General features: G+C 47.4%; 1 protein-coding gene across 1 annotated transcript in view; it reads right to left on the bottom strand.

Annotated features, from left to right (window-relative positions):
* The window catches only part of SLC12A3 (solute carrier family 12 member 3), a 33,460-nt gene extending 21,140 nt beyond the window's left edge, over window positions 1–12,320 (bottom strand). The window contains exons 1-10 of the mRNA XM_053271159.1: window positions 11,874–12,320; window positions 9,238–9,384; window positions 8,331–8,406; window positions 6,891–6,986; window positions 5,239–5,378; window positions 4,645–4,755; window positions 4,072–4,183; window positions 2,503–2,633; window positions 2,309–2,393; window positions 94–248 (exon numbers count right to left, since the gene is read on the bottom strand). Of these exons, the coding sequence (XP_053127134.1) occupies window positions 94–248; window positions 2,309–2,393; window positions 2,503–2,633; window positions 4,072–4,183; window positions 4,645–4,755; window positions 5,239–5,378; window positions 6,891–6,986; window positions 8,331–8,406; window positions 9,238–9,384; window positions 11,874–12,287 (1,467 nt within the window). The 5' untranslated portion in view covers window positions 12,288–12,320. The remainder of the gene's footprint in view (window positions 1–93; window positions 249–2,308; window positions 2,394–2,502; window positions 2,634–4,071; window positions 4,184–4,644; window positions 4,756–5,238; window positions 5,379–6,890; window positions 6,987–8,330; window positions 8,407–9,237; window positions 9,385–11,873) is intronic.
* Between the last annotated feature and the right edge of the window lie 1,855 nt (window positions 12,321–14,175).

Raw genomic sequence — 14,175 nt, 5'->3', positions numbered from 1 at the left:
GCTTAGCAAAAGGGACAATTCATGCTTGCCACCACAAGACCAGCTCTCCTCCCCCATTTATGGCCCCAGATCCCCATCAGGCTATCAGGATACCTGGTAATAATTGATGAGCCCATAATGACAGCTGTGGCTCTGAGCACACTCCGTGAAGTTCCAGCCATAGCCACAAGCAATTCCTTCGCAGCCCAGAGAGCCAGCAGAAATGGTGTCATTCACATTTCCAGATGCATCCCGGACCACACACGCCCCTAGGAAGGAATAGCCTGGGATTGTTTCCTGTTCCTTTCCCTCTCAACTCTCACTCTCTGTGTTTCAAACAAACACCCCTCCACAACTCTCATCCATACAAGGAATGCCTTCTAACATGTTAGGGTTGTTCTCACAATGGTTAAATGGGTGGGAAAGGTTTGGAAGCTGTGCTTTGGGAGCTGGGCACACTCCCGATTTCTGTTCATGTGTAAGTTAAAAGTTAGAAGGGAGGAGGGGGAAGTGATCATGTGGGAGGTGAGCACAGGCTCTGATGGCATCATCCCAGCCAGGACTTTTATCCAGCAGATTCCCAAGGTAGGAGGAAACACCACTGGAGCCTGTGCCCACCTCCCACATGATCATTTCCCCCTTTTAACTCACACACAACCAAAAACCAGGAGCTTGCACAGATCCGGAAGACCTTCCCAGTTAACGGATGTGAGAACAGCCCTGTTAACTTGCTAGTTTTAAAGTCTCCACTTTCTAAACACCCATACAGAAATGATAAAGAGGACTCCTTCTCAACCCCACCACCTATTAAGATCATCTGGAGAGGTCCGGATGTGGTTGCCACTAGCTCGGTTGCTTGGTGGCAACTCAAAACTAGGCCCTTTCTAGAGTTGCCTCAGGACTCAGGAACAAGTTTCCTAATTAGAGTCTCCCCTGCTCTTAATGTCCTGTCTATCTATCTATCTATCTATCTATCTATCTATCTATCTATCTATCCATCCTATTTGTTTACCACCTGATATGTACATCTCTAGGTGGTGTACAAAATTTAAAATAATATTTAAAAGTAAACACCGATTAAAATACACGAGACAATAAAAACAATAGTATGAAACAGTTACTAAAATGCTAAAATTACTAAAATTAATTCTGATTAAAAGCTTGCAAGAAAAGGAGAGTCTTGAGGGTCTTCCTGAAAACGAACAAAAAAGGAGATGCTCTTATTTCAGCAGGGAGCACATTCCAAAGCCAAAGCCAAAGGACCTGGAAACATACCTGTTTAGTCAGGCTTTTAGTTTATAGTTTTAAAGCTTTGGTTTTTAGAGGTTTTATTTGTATTTTAAAATGGTTTTAAACATGTTAATGTTTTAGTGGTTTTTAGATTGTGAGTTTAATGCCAGGACATTTTTGTATAGGGCAGTATACTGCTGTAGTGAATAAGTAAGTAAATAGATAGTAAATGAAGCTTCAGCACCATGGACAGCAACTAGACACCATTGGTTCTGCACCATGAAGAAGCTGCAATATGAAGTTCAGGGCCAAGCTAATTGTTTTGACCCAAAAGATCCATGGCCTGGATCCTGTGTGTGTTTGGGTCGTTGTTGTTGTTGTTGTTGTTGTTGTTTTAACTAACTAGCAGTCCCACGTGGCTTCTCTGAAGACTGAGGAAGCCGTGCTGCAGGAGGAGGGTGCTTAACCACTTCTTCCCATATTGCTTCCTTGACCTAAATTTCCCCACCCACCTGAATCTGCTGTTATTTCCATGTGAGGGTAAAAGCAAGCACCACATGGATTACTTTTTGCAGAATTGCACTCTTGCGCTCTAGCACCCTTATAGGAACTTAGGAAGCTGCCATATGCTGAGTCAGAGCATTGGTCCATCTAGCTCAGTATTGGCTACATAGACTGGCAGCAGCTTCTCCAAGGTTGCAGGCAGGAGTCTCTCTCGGCCCTATCTTGGAGGGAACTTGGAACCCTCTGCATGCAAGCATGCAGATGCTGTTCCCAGAACAGTCCCATCCCCTGAGCGGGGTATCTTCCAGTGCTTACACATCAAGTCTCCCATTCAGATGCAACCAGGACAGGCTGTGCTTAGCAAAGGAAACAACTCATGCTTGCTACCACAATACCAACTCTTCTCTTTGTGCAAAGCTCTCTTTACAACCAGCGAGATGCACTGCAGTTGAGGTAGCACACCTAGCTAGGACAACTGTTGTGTTTAACACAACAGTTTTGTGTCAGCTCAAGATGGGTCTGCAAGTGCTCCATTGCTCTGGATATCAGTCAGTGGTTCCCCACTGATGAAATCAGATGCCCGTCCATCACCTACCAATTGTAGCAGAAATAACCAGATACGATATAGTCGTCCAGAAAATAGCCACGAGGGTACCTTTAGGAATGGCCACAGCAGGATCCTAGGGAACGGAATTGGGAAGATGTGAACAGACAAGTTCCACAGGGACAGCAATAGTATATCAGCCTCACCGACTGAGTGGTTCGCTCACCAATTCATTCAGTGCCTACCTTCAAATCACCTGAAATGTTGGCTCCTGCCAAGATGCCAGTAGCTGATGGGAAAAAGATGGAGAACAAGCCAAAGAAGGTGCCATCCGCCCCACGCCAGTTTGGCACAAAGTTCTGAGCAAAAATATCAGCTGGGAAAGAAGAAACAGGGAGAAGGAGTGTTGGTTGGTTGGTTGGAAGCAATTTCCAGCCACTGATAAATCCTCTCCCAACCATACACACACTCAACATTTTGGCATTTCATCAATGTATCAGCAAGTCAAGAACCGATAGCTCTGCAATCTACCATCTTACAAAGATATTCGACACACAAAACACATCTTGGTTAGCTTAAAAAAAGAAAAGAAAGAATAATAAAACACGCCTAAACTGAACTGCAGGGACTCTGTTCTAAGAGATGAGAAAGGATTTGCATAGGTAGGTTCCGCAGCAGTTCTCATACCTGGGCAAGCTCTACTGCATTTTCTAGCACATGTGGGAGAACATCTTTGGATTCAGTTTTGCTTTCATGGGGCAATGCTGTAACATGGAGGTTCCCAACCTTGTGTCACCAGAAGTTGGACTACAACTCCCATCATCCCCAGCCACAATACATTCATTTGCCTCTTGATACCAGTAGTTGGGAGATAACAGTATGGGAAGGCTATTTCCTTCAAAACCTGGTTGCTCACTATGAGAAACAGGATTCTGGACTAGAAGGACCTCTGGGCTGATCCAGAAATCTTCAGGGTCAGCACCTAGTGGAGAATCAGAATCCAAGTTCTGCTGAGGTTTAAAGTGAAGCTTTCATAGGGACACAGGAACATAAGAAGCTGCCGTATACTGAGTCAAACCATAGGTCTATCTAGCTCAGTATTGTCTACACAGACTGGCAGCGGCTTCTCCAAGGTGGCAGGCAGGAATCTCTCTCAGCCCTATCTTGGAGATTCTGCCAGGGAGGGAACCTGGAACCTTCTGCTCTTCCCAGATTGGCTCCATCCCCTGAGGGGAATCTCTTCCAGTGCTCACACTTCTAGATTGCAACCAGGGCAGACCCTGCTTAGCTAAGGGGACAAGTCATGCTTGCTACCACAAGACCAGCTCTCCTCTGGTCTTCGTTTTAGCTGATTGACTCAGCAACCACAGAAGTTATGTCAACTGTTTGTGTCAACAAATTGTGTCATCACTGGGGATGATGTGTGAATTGTGTCAATTTGCTCCCTTGTCAAGCTACTTAGAAACACAGGAAGCGGCCTCCTACTGAGTCTAGCTCAGTACTGTCAACACTGACTGGCAGCAGCTCTCCAAGGTTTCAGGGAGGAGCGTCTCCCAGCCCCACTTGGAGATGCTGCCAGGGAGGGAACTGTGACCTTCTGCATACAAAGCAGATGCTCTTCCACTGAGCTCTGACCCCATCCTTTAAGGGGACTGTCTTACAGTGCTCACATGTAGTCACCCATCCAGATGCATACCAGGGAGTCTGTTTAGCAAAGGAAAAATTCATGCTCATTCCCACAAGACCAGCTCTCCTTCCCAGTTCTTCTGGGGCTGTTTTGCTCTCATAAGATTCCCACCCCAGCAGCTGCTCACCCCTGTAACTGAAGAATCCTTTGGCTTGCTTCTCCTGGCTGGCTGGAATGATGGTGCCCACAATGTAGTTGATGAAGGAGATCATGATGATGAAGAAGAAGAGGACTTGTGCCTGTGTGGCCAAGCAAAAACCAGTGTGAGCACCAGGAGGCTCCATGGCATAAAGCTGTGTTGTTTGGCTTACGGCTGTAAATAAAATGATTGATTGATTGCATAAAACTGTGGTGGGAAAGGCACAGGCTCGGATCCCTGGTTAGCCTGGAAGTTAACTGGGTGGGACATAGATTCACTTATTCATCTATTGCAGCTGTACTCCACCATTCTTCTAAGGAGATCAGAGCAACATTCATAGAGTTGTCCAAGGGGTTCTCAACCTTGGGCCCCAGATGTTGATGGACTACAACTCCCAACACCCCCAGCCAAAAGGCCAAAGGGGATGATAGGAGTTGTGGTCCAACAACATTTGATGACCCAAGACTGGGACCCCCTTGGCCTAGATGGACCTTGTGGTCTGACTTGGCAGAGCCATCCTTACACTCTTAACCACCCCCCAAAAAAAGAAAAACACCCTACCTTTGCTTCCCATTCCATGCCAGCCAAGGAAATCCCAAGAAGCACCGTCACTGTGATGACCCCAATGATGCGGATGTCATTTGTGGGGTCTACAATAGAAGAATTATATTCCTGGGGAAACAAATCCATCTTTCAGCTGTTTGTAGGATTAATGTAGGATTCTGTAATGGAAGTGAAAGCACCCCAAGGTGCCCTGATGCCCAGGGTCCTCAACCTCAGGTCCTGCTCTGGACGGTCACAGTTCTTACAACAAGGCTCAGCTGGTACAAGGGCAGGGCAAGACGAGAGCCTCAGGCAGGCCAGAGTCTCACCAGTAGTCAAGATTTGCAAAGCGCAAGGCAGAGATGAGGTCAAGCAAGCAAAATCAGGCGTAAGGAGTCAAGCAGGTACAGTAGTCAAGGCAGAGACAAGGTCAAGGAGGCCCAAGTCAAACCAGTAATCAATACAGGGGGCTAGGCAGAAGAAGCATGGTCAGAGTTCAAGCCAGTTGAAGCTGGGAATACTACTGGCTAAAGTCACCAGTCGGCAGGAGCTCGAGATGAGCTGTTGCTCCAGCAAAGGCCTGAGGCTGCCTGAAGGAGGGCTGTGACTTACCAGAAGCAGGTCCCGCACCGTTTCCGCAAAGCCAACGGTGTGCATGGCCACAGCCACGGCATTGGCAAAGGCAAAGATGAGGCCAATGGAGCCGCCCAGCTCAGGCCCGAGACTTCTTGAAATAAGGAAATACGTCCCACCTAGCGGATTAGAACACGAGAATGGTCACAGGCTGCATTTTCACAATCCCAAGGATTCTGGTTAAAAGGATTCTGGTCCCAGGTTCGCTTCCTGGCAGCATCTCCAGGTAGGGCTGGGAAGACTCGTGCCTGAAACCTTGGAGAGCTGCTGCCAGTCAGTGTTGACAATACTGAGATAGAGGGACCAAAGCTCTGACTCCTATGCTCCTCTGATTGTGAGAATCCAGAATTTCAGGGCAATTCTGGTCAAACCATTCCAGATAACCATCATTTAGCCAGAATAAAGAACTAGAACTTGGTCCTTTTTATCTATCCTGGTTAAATACAGACTATCCAGACCCATTTGACCAGGTTTGCCCTGGAATTCTATGTTCTCACAATCAGCCTTGTGGGCCTCATTGATGCTGATTAACCAGAATCCTTATGATTGTGAGAACACAGCCAATGTGGTTCTTCATGAACTCCACCATCTATTAAGATCATTGGGGGAGATCTGGTTATGGTTACCACCGATTCGTTTGGTGGTGACTCGAAACTGGGCCTTCTCTAGGGTTGCCCCAGGAGGGCTCTGGAACACACTCCCAAATGAAATCAGAACCTCCCCATCTCTTGCTGTTTTTAACTGACTTTTCGAAACACGCCTATTTTATCAGGCTTTTTGTTTATAATGTTCACACGTTTTATTGATGGTTATTTTGTTTGATATGATTTAGGATTTTAATTGTTGTGTTTTTATACGTGAGCCACCCAGAGATATTATATGGGGCGGTATATAAATGTGGCCAATTAGTTAATATCTAAGTTGCCTATCTACCCTACCCCGCCCCGCATCCCCTTTCTTGTTTCCAAAGATGGCAGTCTTGATGGCAGGTAATAGAGTACAAGAGTAATCCAAGGCTTTCTGGAACGACTCTGGAGGATCATCCTCTGTTCCCTCTGCCCCTCCCCAACCAGTTTCTCCCGGTGGCTACTGGGCAGATGCAGCAAGGCAGGCCAACAGATTGAAGAGGATACAACCAACTGTACAACTCCAGCCCTCCAGAAGTTGTTGGACGACAGCTCCCTTCGTCCCCAGCTATAATGTCCAATTGTCAGGGGTGATGGGATTTGTAGTCCAACAACAGCTGGGGGGCCAAAGTTGAGCCCCCCTCCAGGACAGGAAGTATCCCATCGGGTACCTTCCTGTAGGAGCCAGGAGGTGACACACTCTTTGCCCACATATCCACTTCCTTCCCAAGGATCCAGGAGCAACCACTGCCTACCTGACATTTCGGGGAGGTGAGAAGACATTTCACAGTTGTTCAGTACCCACCTAATATTCTCCCCAACCCGGAAAGAGTTGAAGATCCTTGCAGAGATTCTTTCTTTCTTTCTTTTAAAGGTCAGAGCACTCCGAACCTGCGATTGCGGCCCAGGCCAGAAGCCAACTTTGTTCTGTATAATGCCAGGCACATCGCATTGTATATGTGTGTACAACCTGGCCTGGTCCTTTGGCGATGTGTAAAAGGCTACCTGATTTGACTTTGCCGTTGGTAGAGATGGCCGAGATGGACAAGCCTGTGATGGTGGTCACCGTCACGGACATCAGGATGATCAGCCATGTCAGTGCTGTGCGGGGGGAAACCCACAGACATTGGGATTATATTGCTTATGCTTAGGATGTCATGAGAAATGAAGGGGGATGCTGCCAACCTGTGCCTGCCTCGTGCATTTCCCTAGTAAAAGCATCAAGTGAACCTGGTGGCAGCAACTTCCAGTAGGGCTGGGAAAGTGCTACCTGAAACTCTGGCAGTGCTAAGTAAGGGGATTAATCTGGTCTTGCAGCAGTGAACATGGATCATTCCCTTTGCTAAGCAGGGTCTGCCCTGGTTTGCATTTGGATGGGTGACTACATGTGAGCTCCGTCTGCCCTGAAAATCTGTCTAAATTAAAGGTTAAGCAGCCTTGATCAATCAGCTTGATGATAAAAGAGACAATTTAGCAATATATGTTCAGGGGATTCCACCCACCCCGATCATCACAGCATGCAGATGCTCTTCCTAGAGTGGCCACATCCCCTGAGGGGGCTATCTTACAATGCTCAAACATGAAGCCTCCCATTCGAACACAAACCAGGGCAGACCCTGATTAGCAAAAGGGACAATTCATGCTTGTAATCACATTGTATTAGAAATGCAGCAGGGGATTTGCTTTTGGATGGGAGACTGCATGTGTAAGCACTGTAAGTTGTTCCCCTCAGGGGATGGGGCCGCTCTGGGAAGAGCAGAAGGTTCCAAGTTCCCTCCCTGGCAGCCTCTCCAAGAGAGGGCTGAGAGAGATTCCTGCCTGCAACCTTGGAGAAGCCGCTGCCAGTCTATGTAGACAATACTGAGCTAGATGGACCAAGGGTCTGACTCAGTATATGGCAGCTTCCTATGTTCCTATGTACTGCCAATCATTGTAGACATTCAATACTGAGTTGCTGGACCAAGGGTCCAACCCAGTCAACAGCAGCTTTGTACGTTTATAAGACCAGTAATCTCTATCCCACCATTCTTCATGGCTCTCCATGATCCCAGGCAGGTCCCTTGGCACCTCCTCTCTGGTTTAATATCAGGGAGTCCACTAAGGGCCTTCCAGGTGTGACACTGTCTGCTTCTTTCTGATGTCACCTGCAAGGCGGGTCTAAGAATAAACTAAAGATAAAGTGTGCCGTCAAGTCGATTTCGACTCCTGGCACCCACAGAGCCCTGTGGTTGTCTTTGGTAGAATACAGGAAGGGTTGACCATTGCCTCCTCCTGCACAGTCTGAGAGGATGCCTTTCAGCATCTTCCTATAGCGCTGCTGCCCCATAGAGGTGTTTCTCATAGCCCGGGAAAGACACCAGCAGGGATTCGAACCGGCAACTTCTGGCTCGCTCTGGCTGTGCCATCAGGTGGCTAAGAACAAACTAGGCATTGGGAAATACATACCTATTCCTGCTTGTGCAGTGATCCAAGGTAACCGCAAGTACAGAATCACGCCCCAGATATTTAGCATGCAACGGATCTAGAGGGGGAAGCAGGAGTCACAGCTGGATTATGGAAACAGCGCAGAACCTCAAGAAGAGGGAGGAGAAGCAGGGGCAAGGCTCTGGCCGTCTGCTTATGGTCTGCTTATGCAATCGGCAGAATCAAGCGGCAGAGCTTTGCAGGGGATGCTCAGGTGTCTGAGTACATTTCAAGATCCCCCCACTTAAAGATAATATTCAATCTGCAAACAGGGAAGCAACCTTGATCACCCTCCCTCCCACCCCACATTTGCCCGTCCATGTTCCTGCCTGAAGTTTCCAGCCTATCTACTTTCATTCTCTGCAGATCAAGCTACCCTGATCTTGCCTCTTTGGAAACTGTTTGCCAGCAGAAGTGGGGGGGGGGTGCATTGTGAGAACCTGAGATCATTTTAAAGGCCCCTTTCTCCTGGAAGTATGGGTCAAAAAACCAAAAAACTGAATAATTAGCACCTCCTTGTAATTGTCAAAAGAGAAGCCTTTGTGTTGTCAAATGAGCATGTTCACCATATGGGGGTCATTTAAACCCCAATAACCCGGGCACAAAATGTCTCATTCGCTTTGACTGGGGTCTCAATGACCCCAATGCGCTTTTAGGGACGCCCTCAAATTAACACAAAAATTGCATGGGGAGGGGAGAGAATTGAAATAGATACCTCTCCCTTGTTGCACAAGAAGATGTAGCGTCTGAAGTGGGCATAGGTTGGGGTGGGGGAACCTTTCCCTTTTTCTTTACTATCTCAGGATAATTGGCAGCATTTCTTCATGTTGCACAAGCCACCTTCGACTGTCACAGATTTATCACGGCAGGGCCTGCAAGGTCCACTTACCATCACCCCTTTCACCCATCCAAAGCGGACAGGCTCGCCTTGGGACTTCTCGCCTGCCTCCTCCGCCTCTTCTTCAGCCTCCCCTCCCGAAAGGCCACTGTTCCTGTGGGCTTCATATGGCGGCGGATGGAGGTGGCTGCTCTCTTGCTGGAGGGAGGGGGAAAGCCAATGGAAGGAAGATGTCATTATTTATTTATTTATGTTTATTTGATTCAATTTCTAAACCACCCTTCCAAAAAATGGCTCAGGGCGGTTTACACAGAGAAATAATAGATAGATAGATAGATAGATAGATAGATAGATAGATAGATAGATAGATAAGATGGATCCCTGTCCCCAAAGGGCTCACAATCTAAAAAAGAGATTAGGAGGAATTTCCCAAAGGTAAGAGCCGTTGGACTGTGGAACAGCCTGCCTCATGAAGTGGCAGGCTCTCCTTCACTGGAGGCTTTTAAACAGAGGCTGGATGGTCATCTGCCAGGAAGAATGTAGCACAGGGATTCTCAAACTTGGGTCCCCAGATGTTATTGGATTACCACTCCCAAAATCCTTCAGCCCTTGTGTCTGGAGATGATGTGACATCTGGGGACCTGTGTTTGAGAATCCTTATGGTAGCAAATGAATGCACTGAGCAGGAGGGGTGGGAAGAGCAGAAGATCTCCAAGGTCCTTTACAACCCTAATCTCCTATTATCATTAAAAAGGGGAAAGGAAGGGAGCATCTCAGCTCCCTGTTGCACCTACAAATACGTTGGATATTTATATTCAGCTTTTCAACAAAAGTTCCCAAACCAATTTACATAAATTAAATAAATAAAATGTCTCCCTTGTCCCCAAAGGGCTCACAGTCTTAAAAAGTAACATAAGATAGACACCAGCAACAGCCACTGGAGGGATGCTGTGCTGGGGATGGATAGGGCCAGTTGCTCTCCCCCTGCTCAATAAAATCACCACTTTTAAAAGGTGCCTCTTTGCTCAGTTAGCAGGGGACAGAAACATTGTCCTAGAAAAGACAATGTTTCATGAGCAGATTGACCCGAAACTGGAACTAGCCGAAGGCCACCATGGGCTAGTTTGTCTTGCACTTCTTGTCCAGAAAGTGGACGTTCTTTCCCAATGCTTGACCGAATTGTTAAGTCTAATGGCTCCTAAAGCAGAAGCCCGGAGGAAAATTTGCATCTGGTGGCGCAGTGGTAAAACTGCCGCCCTGTAACCAGACGGTTACAAGTTCGATCCTGACCAGGGGCTCAAGGTTGACTCAGCCTTCCATCCTTCCGAGGTCGGTAAAATGAGTACCCAGAATGTTGGGGGGCAATATGCTAAATCATTGTAAACCGCTTAGAGAGCTCCGGCTATAGAGCGGTATATAAATGTAAGTGCTATTGCTATTGCTATTGCTATCTTAATCCTCAGCACCTTGACTTGGAAAGCAGGGCTATTAAGCCCAGCAGGCCTTAAATTCAAAGTCTGGCAAAGAGCATTGGCTCTTATGCTCATATGTATTTGAAAACAATCTGGAAATGTAAACACCACTTGCTTGACATTATATAATTCATGCTCAGGATAGAATTCAAATGTTCTGGAAATGGACAGATTCACCAAAACGGAGAGTGCAAACAGGTGTGCCCAGGAAGAGATGTGAATTGCTTGGCACAGCTTTCATCCGTGGGTAGGCAGAGGTATACTTAGCCACGGACCTTGGGGATTTGGTTCGTGGCCTCCTGTCTTTGGGTTACAGGGCTCCAAATGTTCGGGGGGGGGCCTCCGTATGAGACTGAAGAACTTAAAGGCACTTGGGGCCTTCCACAGAGTTCAAGCATCTCAAGATCCCTCTCCACATTCTGATTTTACGAAGACATGCAGCTAGAGCAAGTTTCAGCCCACTTCCCCACATGTGTTTTCAAAATATATGGAGGGAAATAGAATACCGGAAAGAGCTCTACATTTTTAAACAAAACACAGTGCTTGGCTAGTATTGTTCACTTGTATTTAGAGAGAGTAGAGATGAAGAACTCTCTTTAGAAGGGATGCTTTCCCTGGAAAGCCCCCAGGGAAGAGGACTCATTGGTTGCTACTACTACTAATTTTTAAAAAGCCCACATGGCAAATCTGATTTCCACTGGCAAGTCAACACCAGTGTTTCCTCTTTGTTTTCATCTGAGTGCAGAATGAGTTTTGTTCTGGGTGGCAGTATCAAGGCAGCGTGTGCATGCACATGCATTCAGGAGTGGGGCCTTCCTGATTCAACCTGAGCGGGATCGAAAATTAACTGAGCGAACATCAAAAAACTTGTGAGTGTGCACACATGCGCACGCGTTGGAGGGAATACCAGTCGACACCCTGGCCTAATTCACACAATCATTTGAATCTGGGTTTAATGTGGGTTACCGACTTTAGTGAGATTGTGTGAACTCACACTGAGATCCCACCTTGGTGTGCGTTCACACAATCACACTAATGTGAGTAACCCATGTGAGACCTAGTTTCAGATGATCGTGAGACCCAGAGCCCTCTCTCAAGGCAGAAGTGTGTTTCTGAGAAAAAGAAAGGAAAAACTTTTGAGAAAAAGAAGGGACAAATCCATGCTTCCCTTCGCACACAATGTGGCAGCCGGGAATCGGTTTGGCTGGAGTTTACCTTGAGGAATGAGTGCAGATCTGCAAGCGTGGGCCTGCCTTTCTTGCTTTCGCTGGAGCACTTCGTGTTGGCGTAGTGTTCGTAAGCAGGCACCACATCAATGGTATTGTAGCCAAACGTCCGCATATAGAAAGTGCTGTTGTGGGTGAGGTGGCTGGCTTGAGCCGTGTCGTATGCGGCCATATCGGCTTGGCCATAGTGAGGCCTGCCGCTGTCCTCGGTGCTGATCAGGGTGCTGATGGTGAACCGGCCATTGGAGTGGGCCGGGTCGGTGGTCCGCTCCGTCACCTGCAGTTCAGCCATCTCATTTCCCCAGCTGCCGTCCTCAGCCGGCTCTGGAATCCCAGGGAAGAGACAGCATAGATTTGGACCGACAGTGCAACATGCAGGAGGCACGGGGACTTTATACCCCATGGAACCGGTAAGAACTGACTGACCTCCTGCTCCGTTAACTTCTAACCGGGGGAACTAATTGGCTCAAACCACCCTAAGCTGGCTGCAGAAAAGAATAGCCTGCAGGAAGCCCGAAATCCTGGCTTGTCAACTCCTGTTCTAGATCAAATGGATGATAACAGATTGTGTATTAAGTCCTGAGGACAGAGTGGCTAAAAATACAGGGTTGGTGGGTGGGTGGCGTGGCGTGGGGGGCGGCGGTTTGCTTCTCGGATTCATTTGGTTTAGGTACATTCCATTTCCTTTACAGTCAACACGTTCTTGCCAGGAAGGAGGCAAAGATGGTCTACTCTTTTAAAATACCTGTGAGTCATTTGAATAGTTCCCCCTGACACCCCCTGCCTCCATATTGGTCCTCAAACTCTTCAGACTTGAGAAACCTTTATACAAAGCTGTGAACTCTGCATAGTGTGAACCCGTGGATTTTAAGCCCATCATGCTAAGCTCGTTAATTTTAAGCCTGTGCTAAGGGGGATCTTGGGGTTCCTCTCTGGAGAGCTTCAGAAAAGTTTCCCTAGAAGACAGCTTGGCCAGTACAAGGCTGATCTCATGACCCCTAAACAGGATTGAAAGAGCAGCCAGTCACGGTAGAAGAAAACTGAGTCAGAACATTGATCCATCTAGTTCAGTACTGTCTACACCAGGGATTCTCAACGTTGTGTCCCCAGATATTATTGGACTTCAACTCCCATAATCCCCAACCAAAGGCCACTGGGGCTGGGGATTATGGGAGTTGAAGTCCAGCAACATCGGGGGACCCAACATTGGGAATCCCTGTCTACACCAGGCCTGCTCAGCTAGGCCCCCCAGCTGTTTTTGAACAACAACTCCCATAATCCCAAGACACAGTGGGCAACAGCCAGGGATTATGGGAACTGTAGGCCAACATCTGCAGGAGGGTCGAAGTTGAGCAGGCCTGGTCTACACTGACTGGCAGCGGCTTTCCAGAGTTTCTGGCAGAAGTCTCTCTTAGCCCTACGTGGAGATGGTGCCAGGGACTTGGCCTGGGGACTTCTGCACTCAAGCACACAGAGGGTCTTCGGCTGAGTTAGGGCCCTGTCCCCTCAGGGGAATATCTTACGGTGCTCACAAGGAATCTCCCATCCAAATGCAAACCAGGGTGGACCCTACTTAGCAAAGAGTACCATTCACGTTTGCTACCGCAAGACCAGCTCTGCTCTCGGTTGGTGGTTGTGTGTTTGAGAAGATCAAGGTAGGAGGAGGGGAGAGCGATTGTGTGGGAGGTTGCAGCATGTCCCCAGCATGAAGGAAAGATGAAAAATTGTGTAGGCTTTTGGCCAAGGAGTTGTCCTTCGCTCTTTTTAAACTTTTAGCTGAATTTGTTCTATTTTTAATGTCTTTATTGAGTGTTTAGAATCTTGCTGTCCAACTGCCCGGGAGTCTTAGGACGAAGGGCAGTATATAAATACAAAAATAAACAACTGTATTTGTTAATTAATAAATACATTATGTTTATAGGCATATACTTATGATTATTATCTTTAAAGTATACCCCTAATGTGTAGCACTTACACTTACATTTATATACTGCTCTATAGCCGGAGCTCTCTAAGCGGTTTACAGTGATTTTAGCATATTGCCCCCAACATTCTGGGTACTCATTTTACCGACCTCGGAAGGATGGAAGGCTGAGTCAACCTTGAGCCCCTGGTCAGGATCGAACTTGTAACCTTCTGGTTACAGGGCGGCAGTTTTATCACTGCGCCACCAGGGTGTAATGTGTGAATGAGACAGATGTGTTTGGAAAAGTACACACGGCATATAGAGATGCTCACCAGAAAGCCAGGATGAGCTGTAAAGTGTACCGTCAAGTCGGTTTCAACTCCTG

This window comes from Hemicordylus capensis, chromosome 9, assembly GCF_027244095.1.
Source record: "Hemicordylus capensis ecotype Gifberg chromosome 9, rHemCap1.1.pri, whole genome shotgun sequence".
NCBI lineage: Eukaryota > Metazoa > Chordata > Lepidosauria > Squamata > Cordylidae > Hemicordylus > Hemicordylus capensis.
This window is presented reverse-complemented; position numbering and strand designations above follow the sequence as displayed.